The following is a 16,901-nucleotide window of genomic DNA, read 5'->3' as shown; positions in this document are numbered from 1 at the left end:
AAAGGGGAAACAGAAGGAGTCACGTGGGGAGTGCTCATCCTCCTCGAAGGCTCAGATTGGGGTGACTAAATGTGTGGGGATGTAATCAAGATGAGAAAAAAGGAGAGATAGGTAATATGTTTGAGGAAAGGGTAAAGGGGAAGAGTGGTTTGGGAATGTCTTGGGAATAAAGTCAGGGTTTGGTGAGAGGACAAGAGCTAAGGCAGGAGTGGCATTACTGAAACAGGAGTTGTGGGAGTATGTGATAGAGTGTAAGAAAGTAAACTCTAGATTGATATGAGTAAAATGAAAGTGGATGGAGAGAGATGGGTGATTATTGGTGCCTATGCACCTGGTCATGAGAGGCAAGTGTTTTGGGAGCAGCTGAGTGAGTGTGTTAGCAGCTTTGATGCACAAGAACGGGTTATAGTGATGGTTGATTTGAATTCAAAGGTGAGTAATGTGGCAGTTGAGGGTATAATTGGTTTACATGGGGTGTTCAGTGTTGTAAATGGAAATGGTGAAGAGCTTGTAGATTTGTGTGCTGAACAAGGACTGGTGATTAGGAATACCTGGTTTAAAAAGAGAGATATACTTAAGTATACGTATGTAAGTAGGAGAGATGGCCAGAGAGCGTTATTGGATTATGTGTTTATTGATAGGCGTGTGAAAGAGAGACTTTTGGATGTTAATGTGCTGAGAGGGGCAACTGGAGGGATGTCTGATTGTTATCTTGTGGAGGCAAAGGTAAAGATTTGTAGAGGTTTTCAGAAAAGAAGAGAGAATGTTGGGGAGAGAAGAGTGGTAAGAGTAAGTGAGCCTGGAAAGGAGACTTGTGTGAGGAAGTACCAGGAGATATTGAGTGCAGAATGGAAAAAAGGTGAGAGCAAATGACATAAGGGGAGTGGGGAAGGAATGGGATGTATTTAGGGAAGTAGTGATGGCTTGCACAAAAGATGCCTGTTGCATGAGAAAGGTGGGAGATGGGTAAATTAGAAAGGGTAGTAAGTGGTGGGATGAAGAAGTAAGATTGTTAGTGAAAGAGAAGAGAGAGGTGTTTGGATGATTTTTGCAGGGAAGTAGTGCAAATGACTGGGAGATGTATAAAAGAAAGAGGCAGGAGGTCAAGAGAATGGTGCAAGAGGTGAAAAAGAGGGCAAATGAGAGTTGGGGTGAGAGTGTATCATTAGATTTTGGGGAGAATAAAAGAGATGTTTTGGAAGGAGGTAAATAAAATGCGTAAGACAAGAGAACAAATGGGAACATCGGTGGAGGGGGCTAATGGGGAGGTAATAACAAGTAGTTGTGAAGTGAGAAGGAGATGGAGTGAGTATTTTGAAGGTTTGTTGAATGTGTTTGATGATAGAGTGGCAGATATAGGGTGTTTTGGTCAAGGTGGTGTGCGAAGTGAGAGGGTCAGGGAGAATGATTTGGTAAACAGAGAAGAGGTATTGAAAGCTTTGCAGAAGATGAAAGCTGCAAGGCGGTGGGTTTGGATGGTATTGCAGTGGAATTTATTATAGAAGGGGAGGTGACTGTGTTGTTGACTGGTTGGTAAGGACATTCATTGTATTTATGGTGAAGTGCCTGAGGATTAGCAGAATGCATGTGTAGTGCCATTGTACAAAGGTGAAGGGGATAAAGATGAGTGTTCAAATTAAAGAGGTATAAGTTTGTTGAGTATTCCTGGGAAGTTAAATGGGAGGATATTGATTGAGAGGGTAAAGGCATGTACGGAGAATCAGATTGGGAAGAGCAGTGTGGTTTCAGATGTGGTAGTCGATGTGTGGATCAGGTATTTGCTTTGAAGAATGTATGTGAGAAATACTTAGAAAAACAGATGGTTTGTATGTAGCATTTATGGATCTGGAGAAGGCATATGATAGAGATGCTTTGTGGAAGGTATTAAGAGTATATGGTGTGGGAGGTAAGTTACTTGAAGCAGTGAAAAGTTTTTAACAAGGATGTAAGGCATGTGTACAAGTAGGAAGAGAGGAATGTGATTGGTTCCTAATGAATGTCGATTTGCGGCAAGGGTGTGTGATGTCTCCATGGCTGTTTAATTTGTTTATGGATGGGGTTTTTAGGTGAATGCAAGAGTTTTGGAGAGGGGCAAGTATGCAGTCTGTTGTGGATGAGAGGGCTTGGGAAGTGAGTCAGTTGTTCTTTGCTGATGATACAGCACTGGTGGCTGATTCAGGTGAGAAACTGCAGAAGCTGGTGACTGAGTTTGGTAAAGTGTGTGAAAGAGGAAAGCTGTGAGTAAATGTGAATAGGAGCAAGGTAATTAGGTTCAGTAGGGTTGAGGGACAGATAAAGTGGGAGGTAAGTCTGAATGGAGAAAAATTGGAGGAAGTGAAGTGTTTTAGGTATCTGGGAGTGGATTTAGCAGCGGATGGAACCATGGAATCGGAAGTGAGTCACAGGGTTGGGGAGGGAGTGAAGGTTCTAGGAGCGTTAAAAAATGTGTGGAAGGTGAGAACATTATCTCAGAGCAAAAATGGGTGTTTGGGATCAGAGGTTCCAACAATGTTATATGGTTATGAGGTATGGGCTATAGATAGGGTTGTGAGGAGGAGGGTGGATGTGTTGGAAATGTAATGTTTGAGGACATTATGTGGTGTGAGGTGGTTTGATCGAGTAAGTAATGAAAGGGTAAGAGAGATATGTGGTAATAAAAAGAGTGGGGATAGGGGAGAAAGAATACTTCCCATGTATTCCCTGCATGTTGTAGAAGGCGACTAAAAGGGGAGGGAGCGGGTGGCTGGAAATCTTCCCCTCTCGTTTTTTTTTTAATTTTCCAAAAGAAGGAACGGATAAGGGGGCCAGGTGAGGATATTCCCTCAAAGGCCCAGTCCTCTGTTCCTAACGCTACCTTGCTAATGCAGGAAATGGCGAATAGTATGAAAGAAAAAGAAAAAGAGTGTGGTTGAGAGAGCAGAAGAGGGTGTATTGAAATAGTTTTAAAAAGAGTGTGGTTGAGAGAGCAGAAGAGGGTGTATTGAAATGGTTTTGTCTCATGGAGAGAATGAGTAAAGAAAGATTGTCAAAGAGGATATATGTGTCAGAGGTGGAGGGAACGAGAAGTAAGACTAAATTGGAGGTGGAAGGATGGAGTGAAAAAGATTTTGAGCGATTGGGGCCTGAACATACGGGAGGGTGAAAGGCATGCAAGGAATAGAATGAATATGAACAATGTGTTATACCAGGGTTGATGTGCTGTCAGTGGATTGAACCAGGGCATGCGAAGCATCTAGGGTAAACCATGGAAAGTTTTGTGGGGCCTGGATGTGGAAAGGGAGCTGTGGTTTTGGTGCATTACACATGACAGCTAGAGACTAAGTGTGAACGAATGTGGTCTTTGTTGTCCTTTCCTAGTGCTACCTCATTTGCGCGTGGGGGGATTGGGATTCCATTTCATATGTGGTTGGGTGGCGACGGGAATGTATGAAGGCAGCAAGTATGAATGTGTACATGTGTATATATGTATATGTCTGTGTATGTATTGTGACTGTATTGTTGACTGGTTGGTAAGGTTATTTAATGTATGTATGACCCACGGTGAGGTGCCTGAGGATTGGCGGAATGCGTGCATAGTGCCGTTGTACAAAGGCAAAGGGGATAAGAGTGAGTGCTCAAATTACAGAGGTATAAGTTTGTTGAGTATTCCTGGTAAATTATATGGGAGGGTGTTGATTGAGAGGGTGAAGGCATGTACAGAGCATCAGATTGGGGAAGAGCAGTGTGGTTTCAGAAGTGGTAGAGGATGTGTGGATCAGGTGTTTGCTTTGAAGAATGTATGTGAGAGATGCTTAGAGGAGCAAATGGATTTGTGTGTAGCATTTGTGGATCTGGAGAAGGCATATGATAGAGTTGATAGAGATGCTCTGTGGAAGGTATTAAGAATATATGGTGTAGGAGGCAAGTTGTTAGAAGCAGTGAAAAGTTTTTATCGAGGATGTAAGTCATGTGTACGTGTAGGAAGAGAGGAAAGTGATTGGTTCTCAGTGAATGTAGGTTTGCGGCAGGGGTGTGTGATGTCTCCATGGTTGTTTAATTTGTTTATGGATGGGGTTGTTAGGGAGGTGAATGCAAGAGTTTTGGAAAGAGGGGCAAGTATGAAGTCTGTTGGGGATGAGAGAGCTTGGGAAGTGAGTCAGTTGTTGTTCGCTGATGATACAGCGCTGGTGGCTGATTCATGTGAGAAACTGCAGAAGCTGGTGACTGAGTGTGGTAAAGTGTGTGAAAGAAGAAAGTTAAGAGTAAATGTGAATAAGAGCAAGTTATTAGGTACAGTAGGGTTGAGGGTCAAGTCAATTGGGAGGTGAGTTTGAATGGAGAAAAACTGGAGGAAGTGAAGTGTTTTAGATATCTGGGAGTGGATCTGGCAGCGGATGGAACCATGGAAGCGGAAGTGGATCATAGGGTGGGGGAGGGGGCGAAAATTCTGGGAGCCTTGAAGGATGTGTGGAGGTCGGGAACATTATCTCGGAAAGCAAAAATGGGTATGTTTGAAGGAATAGTGGTTCCAACAATGTTGTATGGTTGCAAGGCGTGGGCTATGGATAGAGTTGTGCGCAGGAGGATGGATGTGCTGGAAATGAGATGTTTGAGGACAATGTGTGGTGTGAGGTGGTTTGATCGAGTAAGTAACGTAAGGGTAAGAGAGATGTGTGGAAATAAAAAGAGCGTGGTTGAGAGAGCGGAAGAGGGTGTTTTGAAATGGTTTGGGCACATGGAGAGAATGAGTGAGGAAAGATTGACCAAGAGGATATATGTGTCGGAGGTGGAGGGAACGAGGAGAAGAGGGAGACCAAATTGGAGGTGGAAAGATGGAGTGAAAAAGATTTTGTGTGATCGGGACCTGAACATGCAGGAGGGTGAAAGGAGGGCAAGGAATAGAGTGAATTGGAGCGATGTGGTATACCGGGGTTGACGTGCTGTCAGTGGATTGAATCGGGGCATGTGAAGCGTCTGGGGTAAACCATGGAAAGCTGTGTAGGTATGTATATTTGCGTGTGTGGACGTATGTATATACATGTGTATGGGGGTGGGTTGGGCCATTTCTTTCGTCTGTTTCCTTGCGCTACCTCGCAAATGCGGGAGACAGCGACTAAGCAAAAAAAAAAAAAATGTATATGTATGTATAAGTTGAAATGTATAGGTATGTATATGTGCGTGTGTGGGCGTGTATGTCTATACATGTGTATGTGGGTCGGGTTGGACCATTCTTTTATCTGTTTCTTTGCGCTACCTCGCTAACGTTGGAGACAGCGACAAAGTATAATAAAAAGAATTGTAAAATGAGAATTATTGCAATAATACTTTTAGTTGCTGTGACATTTAATTTTATATGCACAGTTTATGCATATGTATATATTAGTATCACTGGTAAACTACTACAGCTTAATGAGATGTAGCAAGTTGGATATGCTTGGGTCACAAGGGCTGTGTCTTTCCACCATTTTGGTATCTGGGTAACTGATACTGTTGAAAAAAACTGTCGTAATTACCTGGATTCATTTGAGCATGGGAAAAGGCAAACCATACACATATGCATATAGTCCTGTTACCGATGGCCATACTTGTACAAAGGTATCCCTGAAAGTGTTAGTGTTCTGGACCTGGTGCTTATTAGATCATATGGGTGGGTACGGCACCTGTGATTTGCATAAGATCATGATTCATTGACCCATATGAAAATGTTCATTTCAGTTATACCCTCCTTGCTGTGGTGCACATATTGTGCTCAGGTTTTTACAGGTTTCTTCCAGTTGCTTGCCATGATTTTATTGTTGCCATAGCTGTTATGTCTTATGTTTGGGAGAGAAGTATTATATACACTTAAACATGTAGCAGTGGCCTTGAAACACAACTCGTTTGATCTGGCATATACCCTGTAGATATGTCACACACACACACACACACACACACACACACACACTGCTGCATGGAACAATCCATGCAGGAAGTTGATTTTATTTTGTTTTCATGATTTATAGTTGTTTAGAAGTGTTTTATATTGCTGATAATGTACATGTGTAATGTGAGCTACCTTAGAACTTTAGACATGTTGATTTGTCTGTCAGCAGGCAGAATGTAAAGGTGTCTGCCATTCTGCTACTGACTTGGAATAAGGTTTATGCTTCACATCTTAAGATAAAGGTGACATTTAAATTTCATTGTTTGGCTGTTATTTAGGTGTATATTTAATGGTTATTTTGCTGAATTTTTCGTGTAACATACCCACACTGAGGTATGTAGATAAGCATTTTGCTTGTTGAGAGGGGTCGGGATATTAGTTGTTTGCTGAAAATATCATTTTACTGGAATCACAGCTAAACAAACTAAGCAGGATTGGTGAAAATGGTTTGCAGAATTTTAAGGACAACCAAGAAATCAGGGGATTCAATTTGTGGTGTTAAAGGTGTACATTTGCCCCTGCTTCACAATGTCCATAAATGCATAAGGGTACTAATAGCCCTTTTATATATTTCCTCTCCTTCATACTTTCACTGTGAACATGGTCCTTGTTCACAGTCACTTTTTAGTAAGCCATCATCGCAGCATTTCTCATCTCTCATCACTGTAACCATCAGGAACACAATGGGCTGTATTAGTGAAGAAATTAAAGGCATTGGATAGAACTAGCACAATTTACTAGATCAGACAAGATGCAGTGTTTGTGTGTTCATATATAGATCTGTAGGCCACTGACTTCAGCAACCTGGATGACCAGTGAAGCAACACAGCATCTTGACCTTTGACCAAGCTTTAGTGGATAGAGGACTGAAACCAATGTTAAGTACACATAAGGAATGCTGGAGTATTTTGTATATATCTTAGGAGTTATGTTGTATGCTGTTTGCAGAAAACAGGGCTCTTTTTGCAGACTCCAAAAAAAAAGTTCAGTCTGGGAGTGTTTGTAATATAAGAAAATTGAAAGTTTATGGGAACAAAAATAAGTTGCATTAGGGAGGGGGGGGGAGTGAAACAGTGCTTTAGTTACCTGAGAGTGGACTTTGCAGTTGATGGATCTATGGGTCTGAACTAAGGTGCAGGTTGAAGTAGGGATTTAAAGTCAGTGGTGTATTAAGGATTTTGTGGAAAGACAAGTCCTTTGGTATCTACAATATAGAATAGTTATGGCAGGATTTTATGTGTGTTGGTAATGGGCCTTGATTGTAAAGGAAATGAAAAATGCCAAGTGTGCAAGGTAGATATGCTGGAAATGAAGTACCTGAGGATATTACCTAGCACGAGCCAATTTGATCATGTGAGACATCACATTATCAGAATTCCGGTGGTGAGTGTAGTCTGATTGAGAAGGCCAGCCAGGGTGTGAGGAAATGGCTTGTGTGCTTGGGCATATGAAAAGGATGAGAGAAGAGAGACTGACAGATCTCTTTTCCATAATGAGGGTTTGCCCTCTAGTACTTAAAGGATTCTATATGGAGGTGAGAAATTTAGATTTTGAAGTATAGGAAACCATCCCTTTGCTGAACACAGTGTTTTGAGTATGTTCATTTATTTTCTCAGCCCTTCCTTTCCCTCTATCCTTTTGAAGAATCATGAGCTTGTTTCAGAGATATATTTTGTAAGTGCTTGGTCTCATAAGTGCTCATAGAGCTTTGTGGTCAGGAGAGAAATGATTTTGCACTTCAAGACAAACATTCTCTCATTATAATCCCAGTCACAAATTGTGTTTCAGAATGAAACATGTTTCTTAATGTAACCTAAGCATTCCTGATGGACCTTCATTCTTCTTTGATGCTCTCTGGCTCATGATATGTCTTTGTACATAAGCTATTTTCGTTTTCCTTACCAACTACCTTTTTGCATCCACGATTTAGATGTATTCTTTGACCACTAAACCTTCATTCAAGAGGATGTTATTCCCTTATTTATATATAATTACCCTAGGACCAATTTCTTTGAAAGAATCTTGGTGCCACTTAGGACTGTTCAAAAGGCTCATGCAGCACAAGGCTGTACTGCTCCCAAAAGCAGGGAAATGTAGACTTCCTTGGAGTGAGAAGTTCTTTGACTAGATTGTACTTCCAATGATACAGCCTGGCCAAAGGTGACTTTTGACTAGCAGTTTAACCTCGAGCAGTCCAAGTCCGATGATATTGGTTGTGCTCTCCACTTAGCCATTGGCTAAAGTTCTCAGTATAAGAAATGTTTGCATACACCCCATAGTGTTTGAATTCCTCCTACAGTGATGAATGGGGAATATGTATCCTGCCTGTGATATTTTATTTTCAGCAATCGTGAACAACAAATCAAACATTCCACTCATGTTCCCATTCATTCTGCTCATACTTCAATTGCATTTGACATCCTTTTCACCTCAACCTTTCCTTGCTTTAGTTACAGTGTCTCTTTTAATGTTCTTTTCCCATTGTATACTCAGTTATCCAGTTCCCTGTAAATGCTGACAGTGACATGTGTACTCTCAGCTTTTCATGAGATTACTGTTGTGCAAATCTCTGTGTGCAGAAAGCATAAGGGAGGTTCTTCCTTTGAGGATGGAAGCATGCTTCCCTTTTTGTACAGTTGAGACTTATGGGGAAATAGCATCATAAAATGCTAAGGAAAAGTTAATGTGTGTCCTTGCTATCTTACATAGACAAAATATATTGATTTAATCCAGGTCTCAATGTAAACTCAATAGCTTTCTTTATACCAAAACAAAAAAAGATCAGATTTGTCTCCCATATGTTGTAAATACATCACACTGTATTTACTTCAGAGAACATACCTTTTGATTTGCTTATAAGAATTCTGTTCTCATTTTGGTAAGCAGTCTTTCCAGTTTCTTCACATTATTTGTGTTGATTCTGATATCTTTTACAGATTGTTCGTCATGGTGGCTGCCTTGGCCTGGGTCTGGCAGCAATGGGCACTCAACGCACGGATGTATATGAGCAGTTGAAATATTCTCTGTTCCAAGATGATGCAGTTACAGGCGAGGCAGCAGGATTAGCAATGGGCTTAGTTATGCTAGGGTCAGCCAATGAACAAGCAGTTTCTGATATGGTGAATTATGCTCGTGACACACAGCATGAGAAAATTCTCCGTGGTTTAGCGCAGGGAATTGCTTTAACTATGTATGGACAGCAAGATCAGGCCGATCGTCTCATTACAGAACTCAGTGAAGACAAGGATGCTATACTAAGACGAGCTGCAATGTACACTGTTGCAATGGCCTATTGTGGTACTGCCTCAACACCAGCAATGAAGAGACTGCTTCATGTTGCAGTTTCTGATGTGGACAATGATGTTCGACGTGCAGCTGTGGAAGCCTTAGGTTTCTTGTTGTTCCGGTCACCAGAGCAGATACCAAGTATGGTATCTCTTTTGTCTGAATCCTATAACCCTCATGTCCGTTATGGTGCTGCGATGGCTTTAGGTGTTGCATGTTCAGGCACTGGGCAGAAGGAAGCTCTTGGGTTGTTGGAGCCACTCACCAATGATCCTGTCAACTTTGTCCGCCAGGGTGCCCTCATTGCCTCTGCTCTTGTGCTTATACAGCAGACTGAGGCTACTTGTGCCAAAGTTAAAGATTTTCGCCAGTTGTATGCCAAGGTTATTGGGGATAAACATGAAGATTCCATTGCAAAATTTGGAGCCATCCTTGCTCAGGGTATTATTGATGCAGGTGGACGCAATATGACCATCTCGTTGCAGTCCCGGACGGGACATACCAGTATGACTTCTGTAGTTGGCATGTTCATTTTCACTCAGTTCTGGTACTGGTTTCCATTGGCACATTTCTTATCTATGGCTTTCACTCCAACATGTCTCATTGCTCTGAATTCAGAACTTAAGATGCCAAAGATGCAGTTTGTTTCAAATGCCAAACCTTCTACATATGGATATCCAGCACCACTAGAAGAGAAAAAGAAGGAAGTAGCAGAGAAAGTAACAGCAGTTCTTTCCATCACTGCAAAAGCAAAGAAGAAGGATGATGAGAGAAAGAAAAAAGAACAGAAAGATGAAAAGATGGATGTAGATGAAGAAAAGAAGGAAAAAGAAGAAAAAGAAAAGGAAAAGGAAAAAGAAGAAAAAAAGAAGGAAGAAGAAAAGAAAAAAGAAGAGCCAGCATTTGACTTGCTGAGTAATCCCGCTCGTGTTATGAAAGCACAGCTGAAAGTTATACGCATGGGGGAAGGATCACGTTATACCCCAGTAAAGGAACTAAACATTGGTGGAATCATTCTGATGAGAGACACTAAACCTGAGGATAGTGAAGAACTGGTTCAGCCTGTACCTGCATTAGGGCCCAAAGCAGAAGAAGAAACAGAACCAGATCCCCCAGAAGCCTTCAGATATGTTGAGGAGGATTAGTTTATAAGGAAACCGAGATTTTGATATTTTTTTTGAAAAAGTTCACCCAGGGTTTGAAATGTTCTTTCATTAAAAAGAGATCTGTATAAGCATTTGTGTTAGAGTGAAATGAAATTAGGTAATTGTGTAAAAAAAAAAAGTTCAATAGTAGCATTTCACGGTTTGGAGTTGTTTCATTTTCAAACTAAAAGGAGCTGCTTTTTATATAGACTATTTATAAACACTGGGTTTAAGTTTCTTGGGAAATTTTATGTAATTTTTTTAAGAATTACTTTATATATAATTTCATGTTCACTATTAAACATTTTTGAAGAGCACAGTTTCAGTTCAAATAATTTTCTATCATCAACTAAGTCCAATTCCATTTACATAAGAAAGATCAAGTGCACATAGGTGTGAGCCTTTCATGGGAACTCAATTTGTGGAAATGGTGCCCTAAATGAATCCTGCAAACTGGCTGAAAAAATGTCCAGCATCATATCTGGTATGGCATGCAGTATCATGGAATACCTTTCTGTGCTATAATGAACAACTCGTCACAAATTCCCTAACATTTACCCTGTTCCTACTCATTCAACAGTGAACTACCTCACTATTTCCTTGTCTTGCTCCCCACTCAGTTTTCTACTTTGTAAACATAATCAGCAAATATTTATGCCTTCAGAGCATATATTTCTAGAAGCAGAACAAAGCCTTATAGCTATGCTTTCACATACAGTTGTTCCCTTCCAGTAACACACTATTGTTTTTCACTTTTTATGGCATCCATTTTCTTGCATTATTTTGTTCTTTACGTAAATCCCTCTCTCATTGTAAGCATAATCCTTTAATTATGTGCTACCTATGCAATACAGTGTATAAATAGTGTAATGTATGTATACACTGTTATCCATGAATATCTCGCAAAGAAAAACGTGATTTTGAGGTTTCTAGTTCTACACAGAAAATAAAACTAGTTCAAAACCAAAGAAACAACACAAGTCCAGTTCTCCAAATATGATATTTTTCTTGTATGCCATAGGGGTGGCCCACAAGAAATAACAAATTATTTGGATGTAATACCATTCCAAGAGGTGGAGAGGACCACAGTAGTCACCAGAGTTGAACTGATGTATGGATGGTTGTTTGGTGGTTGGGATATTATCTAATGAGGTGCAGTTTTGCTCTCCAAAGCTTACTCATGAGCATACTGGAGAGTTGTAAAGGTGACAGATTATCACTGACATAGATCGTACCTCGAATAGTTCTGCACACAAGAATACTGGTCTAATATATGCTGCACTTTCTTTTACATAAATGCTGGCTGCAGTGATGCATTATTTTTGTAGCTTTTTGCAAAAGACTTTAGAAGCCATTGTTGTCAACTCAGTACAATATGTTGTAGTTTGTAATACCACAACAACACAAGGTATCCAGAGGACACACTGGGCAGGGACATTCATAGCACAGTAAGTTATTTGCATGGGGATGTAGCCGTTCTTTGGAATAATGAATTAGTATTTTGTTTTTATTTTACACCATACCCATGCTCAATGTATTGGGAAGAACATTTTGATTCTTATTGATCGAGCCAGATGTGGTTTAGCAGGATTGATATCTTTGTAGATTTTAAAGGTAAAATCATTGTTTAGTTGAGAATATTTTAGCAGTTTAACATATTCTGTTCAGAATGTACAAGCAATTCAGTATCAGTTAGTACCTGATATATCATTATCCATAATATTGATGTCAGCCTTGTACTGAATCTTCTTCATACTTTTCAGCTGTGCTACTTGACATTGTTCTTTGAATTATATCTACTGGCCTACATACTTTCCCTACCCTATCTTTTTAGTGGCCTCATGTTTGCTTAGTACTTCACCCATTTATCTAAAGCACACTATTTACTAATCTTCCCATTTTCATTCGTTTCTCTTATTTGTGCTGATTATATGCTATAATTTTTGTAATCATCTGCTACTTTCCTTGTTTTGTATGCCTTAAGAAAATTGATTAGGAAGACGGGAATGTAAAAGAATTACTTAATGACACTTTTGTATATACTTAAAGAGTTTTTAACTGGAATTATTGTTAGCATGATATTATTTGACAGCCCATGACTAGTATAAACTTTCTTAATAAAGAAATAACTTTGGAAAGAAATAATAGTTTATAATTTTATTTACTTGTTTCTGTGTTATTTAATTGGGAAGGACCCCCAAATTTACGAATATCAGCATCGTATTGTATTACTTGGTATTGTTATGATTTATATTCTAATAGCTGTCTTTTTGAATAGATAAAGAGCTGTTTCCCTTTTACTGTGCAAACGTTTTTAAGAACCCAACAGGAATGGCTTGAAACTTTTCCCAAAGATATTTGCAAATTGGTTAGGTAAAGAAAAGGGGAAAGGAAAAAGAGGACAAAGTTAGGATTGGAGAGGAAGCTGTGTGATCAGGTTTGAAAGAACAGTATAAAGGGAAGGCTAAGGTAAGCATAACCCTTTTACTAACACCATCACTTTGGGAGGACGGTACAAGGTAGTGATAGGTAAATCCTAGAATTGTTGGGAGGACTACATGATTGTGTAGAACAAATGTGTATACATGAATAACTGTAATAGTTGTCAAGTTGCACTATTCTGACCCAGGTAGCTGTCTTTTCTTTCTGCCACATTAAAATGTGGACTACTGGCATTCTTTCTACAAACATACGATCTCTCCTTGTCATTTGTAACATTTGACAATTATCTCACAAAGCTTATTCTTCGTAACTATGATTTTCCTACGGTGAGCACTGTGCACTAGACCTGCCTTTTGGCAAAATGGAGGAGCAGTGGATAGAAGTAGTAGTTAAGGACATTTAGGCTGGAGCATTTGTTAGAAACAGCTAGAAATAGTAGGTAGGAGCATTAGATAGAAGTAGTCATTAGGAACACTAGTTAGGAGCCTCTGCAAATACTGTGCTAGAGTGCTTTCTGCCAGTGTTCTGTTAAGGGTGAGGCACTTAAGGCTAAGGAGCTGCCCTGGAGTTCTTAAGCTATGGAGACTTTGTTGCTATGGCCGTCCCTCTGAGGAAGTTCCATTTGGAACAGGCATCAGAGATATTGATATAGTAAATAACTAGGTACTTTGTGAGAAGACAGGTCTATGCTCATGGTGCTCTCATCTCTTGAACATTATCTATTATCACACAACTTCTTAGATTTATGTATGGTGTCTGCATTAACCATGTCCTCAATCGATCTCTTCCATTCATCCTCCTCTCTTGTATTATAAATGTACTTCTTTACACCTTTTTTGGACAAGTTTTTTACTTAATTATATGTTATGTCATCTGGCTGTTCGTCTCTACATCTCGAAGAACTGCTCACTGTCCACCTCACCTGATCTTTTTTAAAACCTTAAAGATTATGATCAGGTCACCCATCACTCTTATTTCTTCCAATGTGAGCAAATTTAAAAGCACTTCCTTATAACTTAGCTCTCTCATTTCTGGTACCATCTTTGTCGTCATCCACTGGACCTTCTGTATTAGCTCTTTGTGCTTCCTTAGGTTGAGGTGACCAAACTTGAGATGCATATTCTTGTTTAGGCCTAATGTATGATATGGACAGCTTGCTAAGTATATCCTTATTCATATACTTGAAAGTTATGATATTTGCCAGAAGACAGTAGTTCTTTACTGTTCTCTTGGGACTCTGGTGGTAGGTTAGGGCCATTACTGGCTCCCAAGCCCTTCTCACAAAATTTTGAAACTTACTTCATGCCAGATAACAATTATATTGAGGCCTTCTTTCACATTTTCCCTTCTTCATTACATAGGTTGGTTTTCATCAGCCATGTATCAGACCAACTCTCAAGTCTGTTTAGTTTCCCTTGTAAGGTGATGCAGTCCTCCTCTTTTTTCCCTTCCTCTGTGACTTTTTCATCATCTGCAAACATATTTAGGTTGGAGTCTGTACCTTCAGGCAAGTCATTCACATTGATTAAGAAGAGTATCAGTTTCAAAGCAGAACCCTGGGGCACTCCACTGATGACCTACACCCATATGGAGAAAGCACTTGTGACGTGCCCTTTGCTCTCATCTACAAGGATAATCTTCTGTCCATTGAAGGAGTCTCCTCAATATTCTCGTCTGTTATTCCAGCTTCTGAATCAGCATCCCAAGTGGTATTGTGTCAAGTTAGTTCTGGAATTCAAGATGAGAACAACCTGCCCAGCCTTCCCTTTTGTCTGATCAGGACAGAGCTTACTCCCTCTTAGAAATCAAAGTAAAAGTTTGTTAGACATGGTATAGTCGATAGTGTTCCTGACGATGGTGCATTCATGGGCTGCCTGGGTTCGAGCCCACATAGGTTCAGTTACTGTTTGCAGTAGTTGGTCTACAGTCCACCTAGTTGTTCATCCTCCCCTCATAGCTGGCTGATCAATTGGGAGTGTGCCTGAGGTTGAAGTATATGTATATGGTGTTAATGAGGTGGCCTTTATTAGGAGATTCATTTGCCTGTCCCGTCTTAGCTAACATAAAAAGAATACTTCCTTCCCCTAAAACCGCGTTGCCATTCACTCCGGTAAATTTACCTTTATAGAGAGTCGTCCATTTGCCCTCTGATTAAGTTCTCCAGTACCTTATGGTACCATATAGTACCTCACCCAGACTAGCTTTCTTGTAGATGGTTATGACATTTGCCCTTTCCTCTTCCTTAGGAATTTGTCTTTTTCCAGCAACTTCTCAAATATTAGTTGAGGAGTCCTGTCTAATGTGTTTGCAGATATCTTCAGCAAATAAGGTAAAGTTTCATCAGAACCGTGAGCTTTGTACGTCTTGTGTGTGTAAGTATGTTTTGGAAGGTAGAAAAACACTTATAGGTAAGACTGTTCCCTCTATGAAAAAACTTTGGGAAATATATAAATATATAAAGAATATTGAGGTGAGAATAGTGTGGCTATGCTGAAAGACATGAATGCAAAAGTAGGGGATGAGACAGCAGAGGATACTGATGCTAAAAATTGGAAAGGGAAGGATGGAGAAGTGGCTGTATGTGGAAGAAAAAAAGTCACAAAGGTTGTAAAAGATTAGGGGGAAGCATTTCTGAAGCCTTCACCAGGGGAAATTAGGGACAGCATGAAGCACAGTTTTCAAGAAATAATAAAGAATTAAAGAAAATAAATGAATATGAAGGCTTTGAAGAAAGTTGGTAATTTTTTAGAAATTGAGAGATCATAGGAAGTGTCAAAAATTGAAGTGAAAGAATGAAATCAGATTAGATCAGGTGCTACACAAAGAATTGGTAGTATTCAAGGATGGGTGAGGCACTGAAATTATTCACCTGGATGGAGAGAGGAGGGAAAATTCCAGTAGTATACAATAAACAATCTTCCAGCATGAGGTAAAAGCAGGTTGAGAACAGAAACCATTAGACTAGATGGGAAACTGGAAATGTTAAAGAATTGATGGTGATGTGGGGACGGCATGGATACACAAAATATGTGTTTTGGAAGAATGGGAGAATCCCAGATGCCCGGACTGGAGCAGTGGTTTTTACTTGCTTCAAAAGAAATGGCAGTATGGGTAAATGTACATATTGTAAGAGGAATTAACATTGAGCATACAAAGGGAGGTATATGATAAAATGTTATCGATTAGACGATGGAAATATTAACTGAAAGATTAGAATGGGGAGGTTTTAGGAAAGTTAAAGGATGCATTGATCATCATGTTTCTGCAATGTTGATAATTATGTATGTAGAAAAAAAGAAATTTGTTCGTATCATATTTGAACTTGGAAGAGGCATATAATGGACTGGCTCAGGGTGCATTGTGAAACATACTGAAATCCTGTGGTTTAGATGGAAAGTTGCTGGATGCACCAGTAAAAGTTTTAGAGATGTGTGTGACTGACAACAGGATTTTATATGTTACCTTGGGTTTTCCGTATGTGTATGGACGGGGAGAGAAAGAGCAGAGAGCAATATAAGAAAGTTGTTTGTAGCATTTTTGAACTTGGAATAAACAAATATAAAACTGGTCTAGAGTGCATTAGTGTAGAAGGAAACTTTCTGGATGCAACAAATTTAAACAAGCAATAGACTAAGTATATGTGAAAGTTGATGGTGGATTAAGTAAAAGTTTTGAGAGGTGTGTGAGTGACAATGGGATTGCATATGTTACCTTGGCTTTTCAATATGTATATGGATGGGGCAGATAGAGAGCAGAAAGCTGTGTAAGATAGAGGGAGGAAATCTTAAGTTTGGAGGAAAGACCCATCCATTAATGACTTATTTCCAGGTAAGTCATTGTCACTTGCAGATAATGAAGAGAGGTAGCGAATGAATTTTATGTAGTCTATAGAAAATTTAGAGTAAATACTTGTAAGAGGAAGATGATGGGCTTTAAAAGGAGGGAAAATGAAATTGTTCACTTTGCAGTGCCTTGCAGAAGGAAAAAGAGAAGTAAGCTGACATGGCAAAAGAATGGTTGGTGAACTTTTAGAAGGTAGCGCAAGGAAACAGACGAAAGAAATGGCCCAACCCACCCCCATACACATCTATATATATATATATATATATATATATATTTTTTTTTTT

The 16,901-nt window shown here is 39.7% G+C and overlaps 1 protein-coding gene across 1 annotated transcript in view; it reads left to right on the top strand.

The window, feature by feature from the left end:
• Rpn2 (Regulatory particle non-ATPase 2) overlaps positions 1-10,495 on the top strand; it is a 39,903-nt gene extending 29,408 nt beyond the window's left edge. The window contains exon 9 of the mRNA XM_071656915.1: positions 8,839-10,495. Within this exon, the coding sequence (XP_071513016.1) occupies positions 8,839-10,332 (1,494 nt within the window). The 3' untranslated portion in view covers positions 10,333-10,495. The remainder of the gene's footprint in view (positions 1-8,838) is intronic.
• Positions 10,496-16,901: the final 6,406 nt, after the last annotated feature.

Source organism: Panulirus ornatus, chromosome 4, assembly GCF_036320965.1.
Source record: "Panulirus ornatus isolate Po-2019 chromosome 4, ASM3632096v1, whole genome shotgun sequence".
Classification (NCBI taxonomy): domain Eukaryota; kingdom Metazoa; phylum Arthropoda; class Malacostraca; order Decapoda; family Palinuridae; genus Panulirus; species Panulirus ornatus.
The sequence above is the reverse complement of the archived record's forward strand: the minus strand, read 5'-3'. Positions and strand labels throughout refer to the sequence as shown.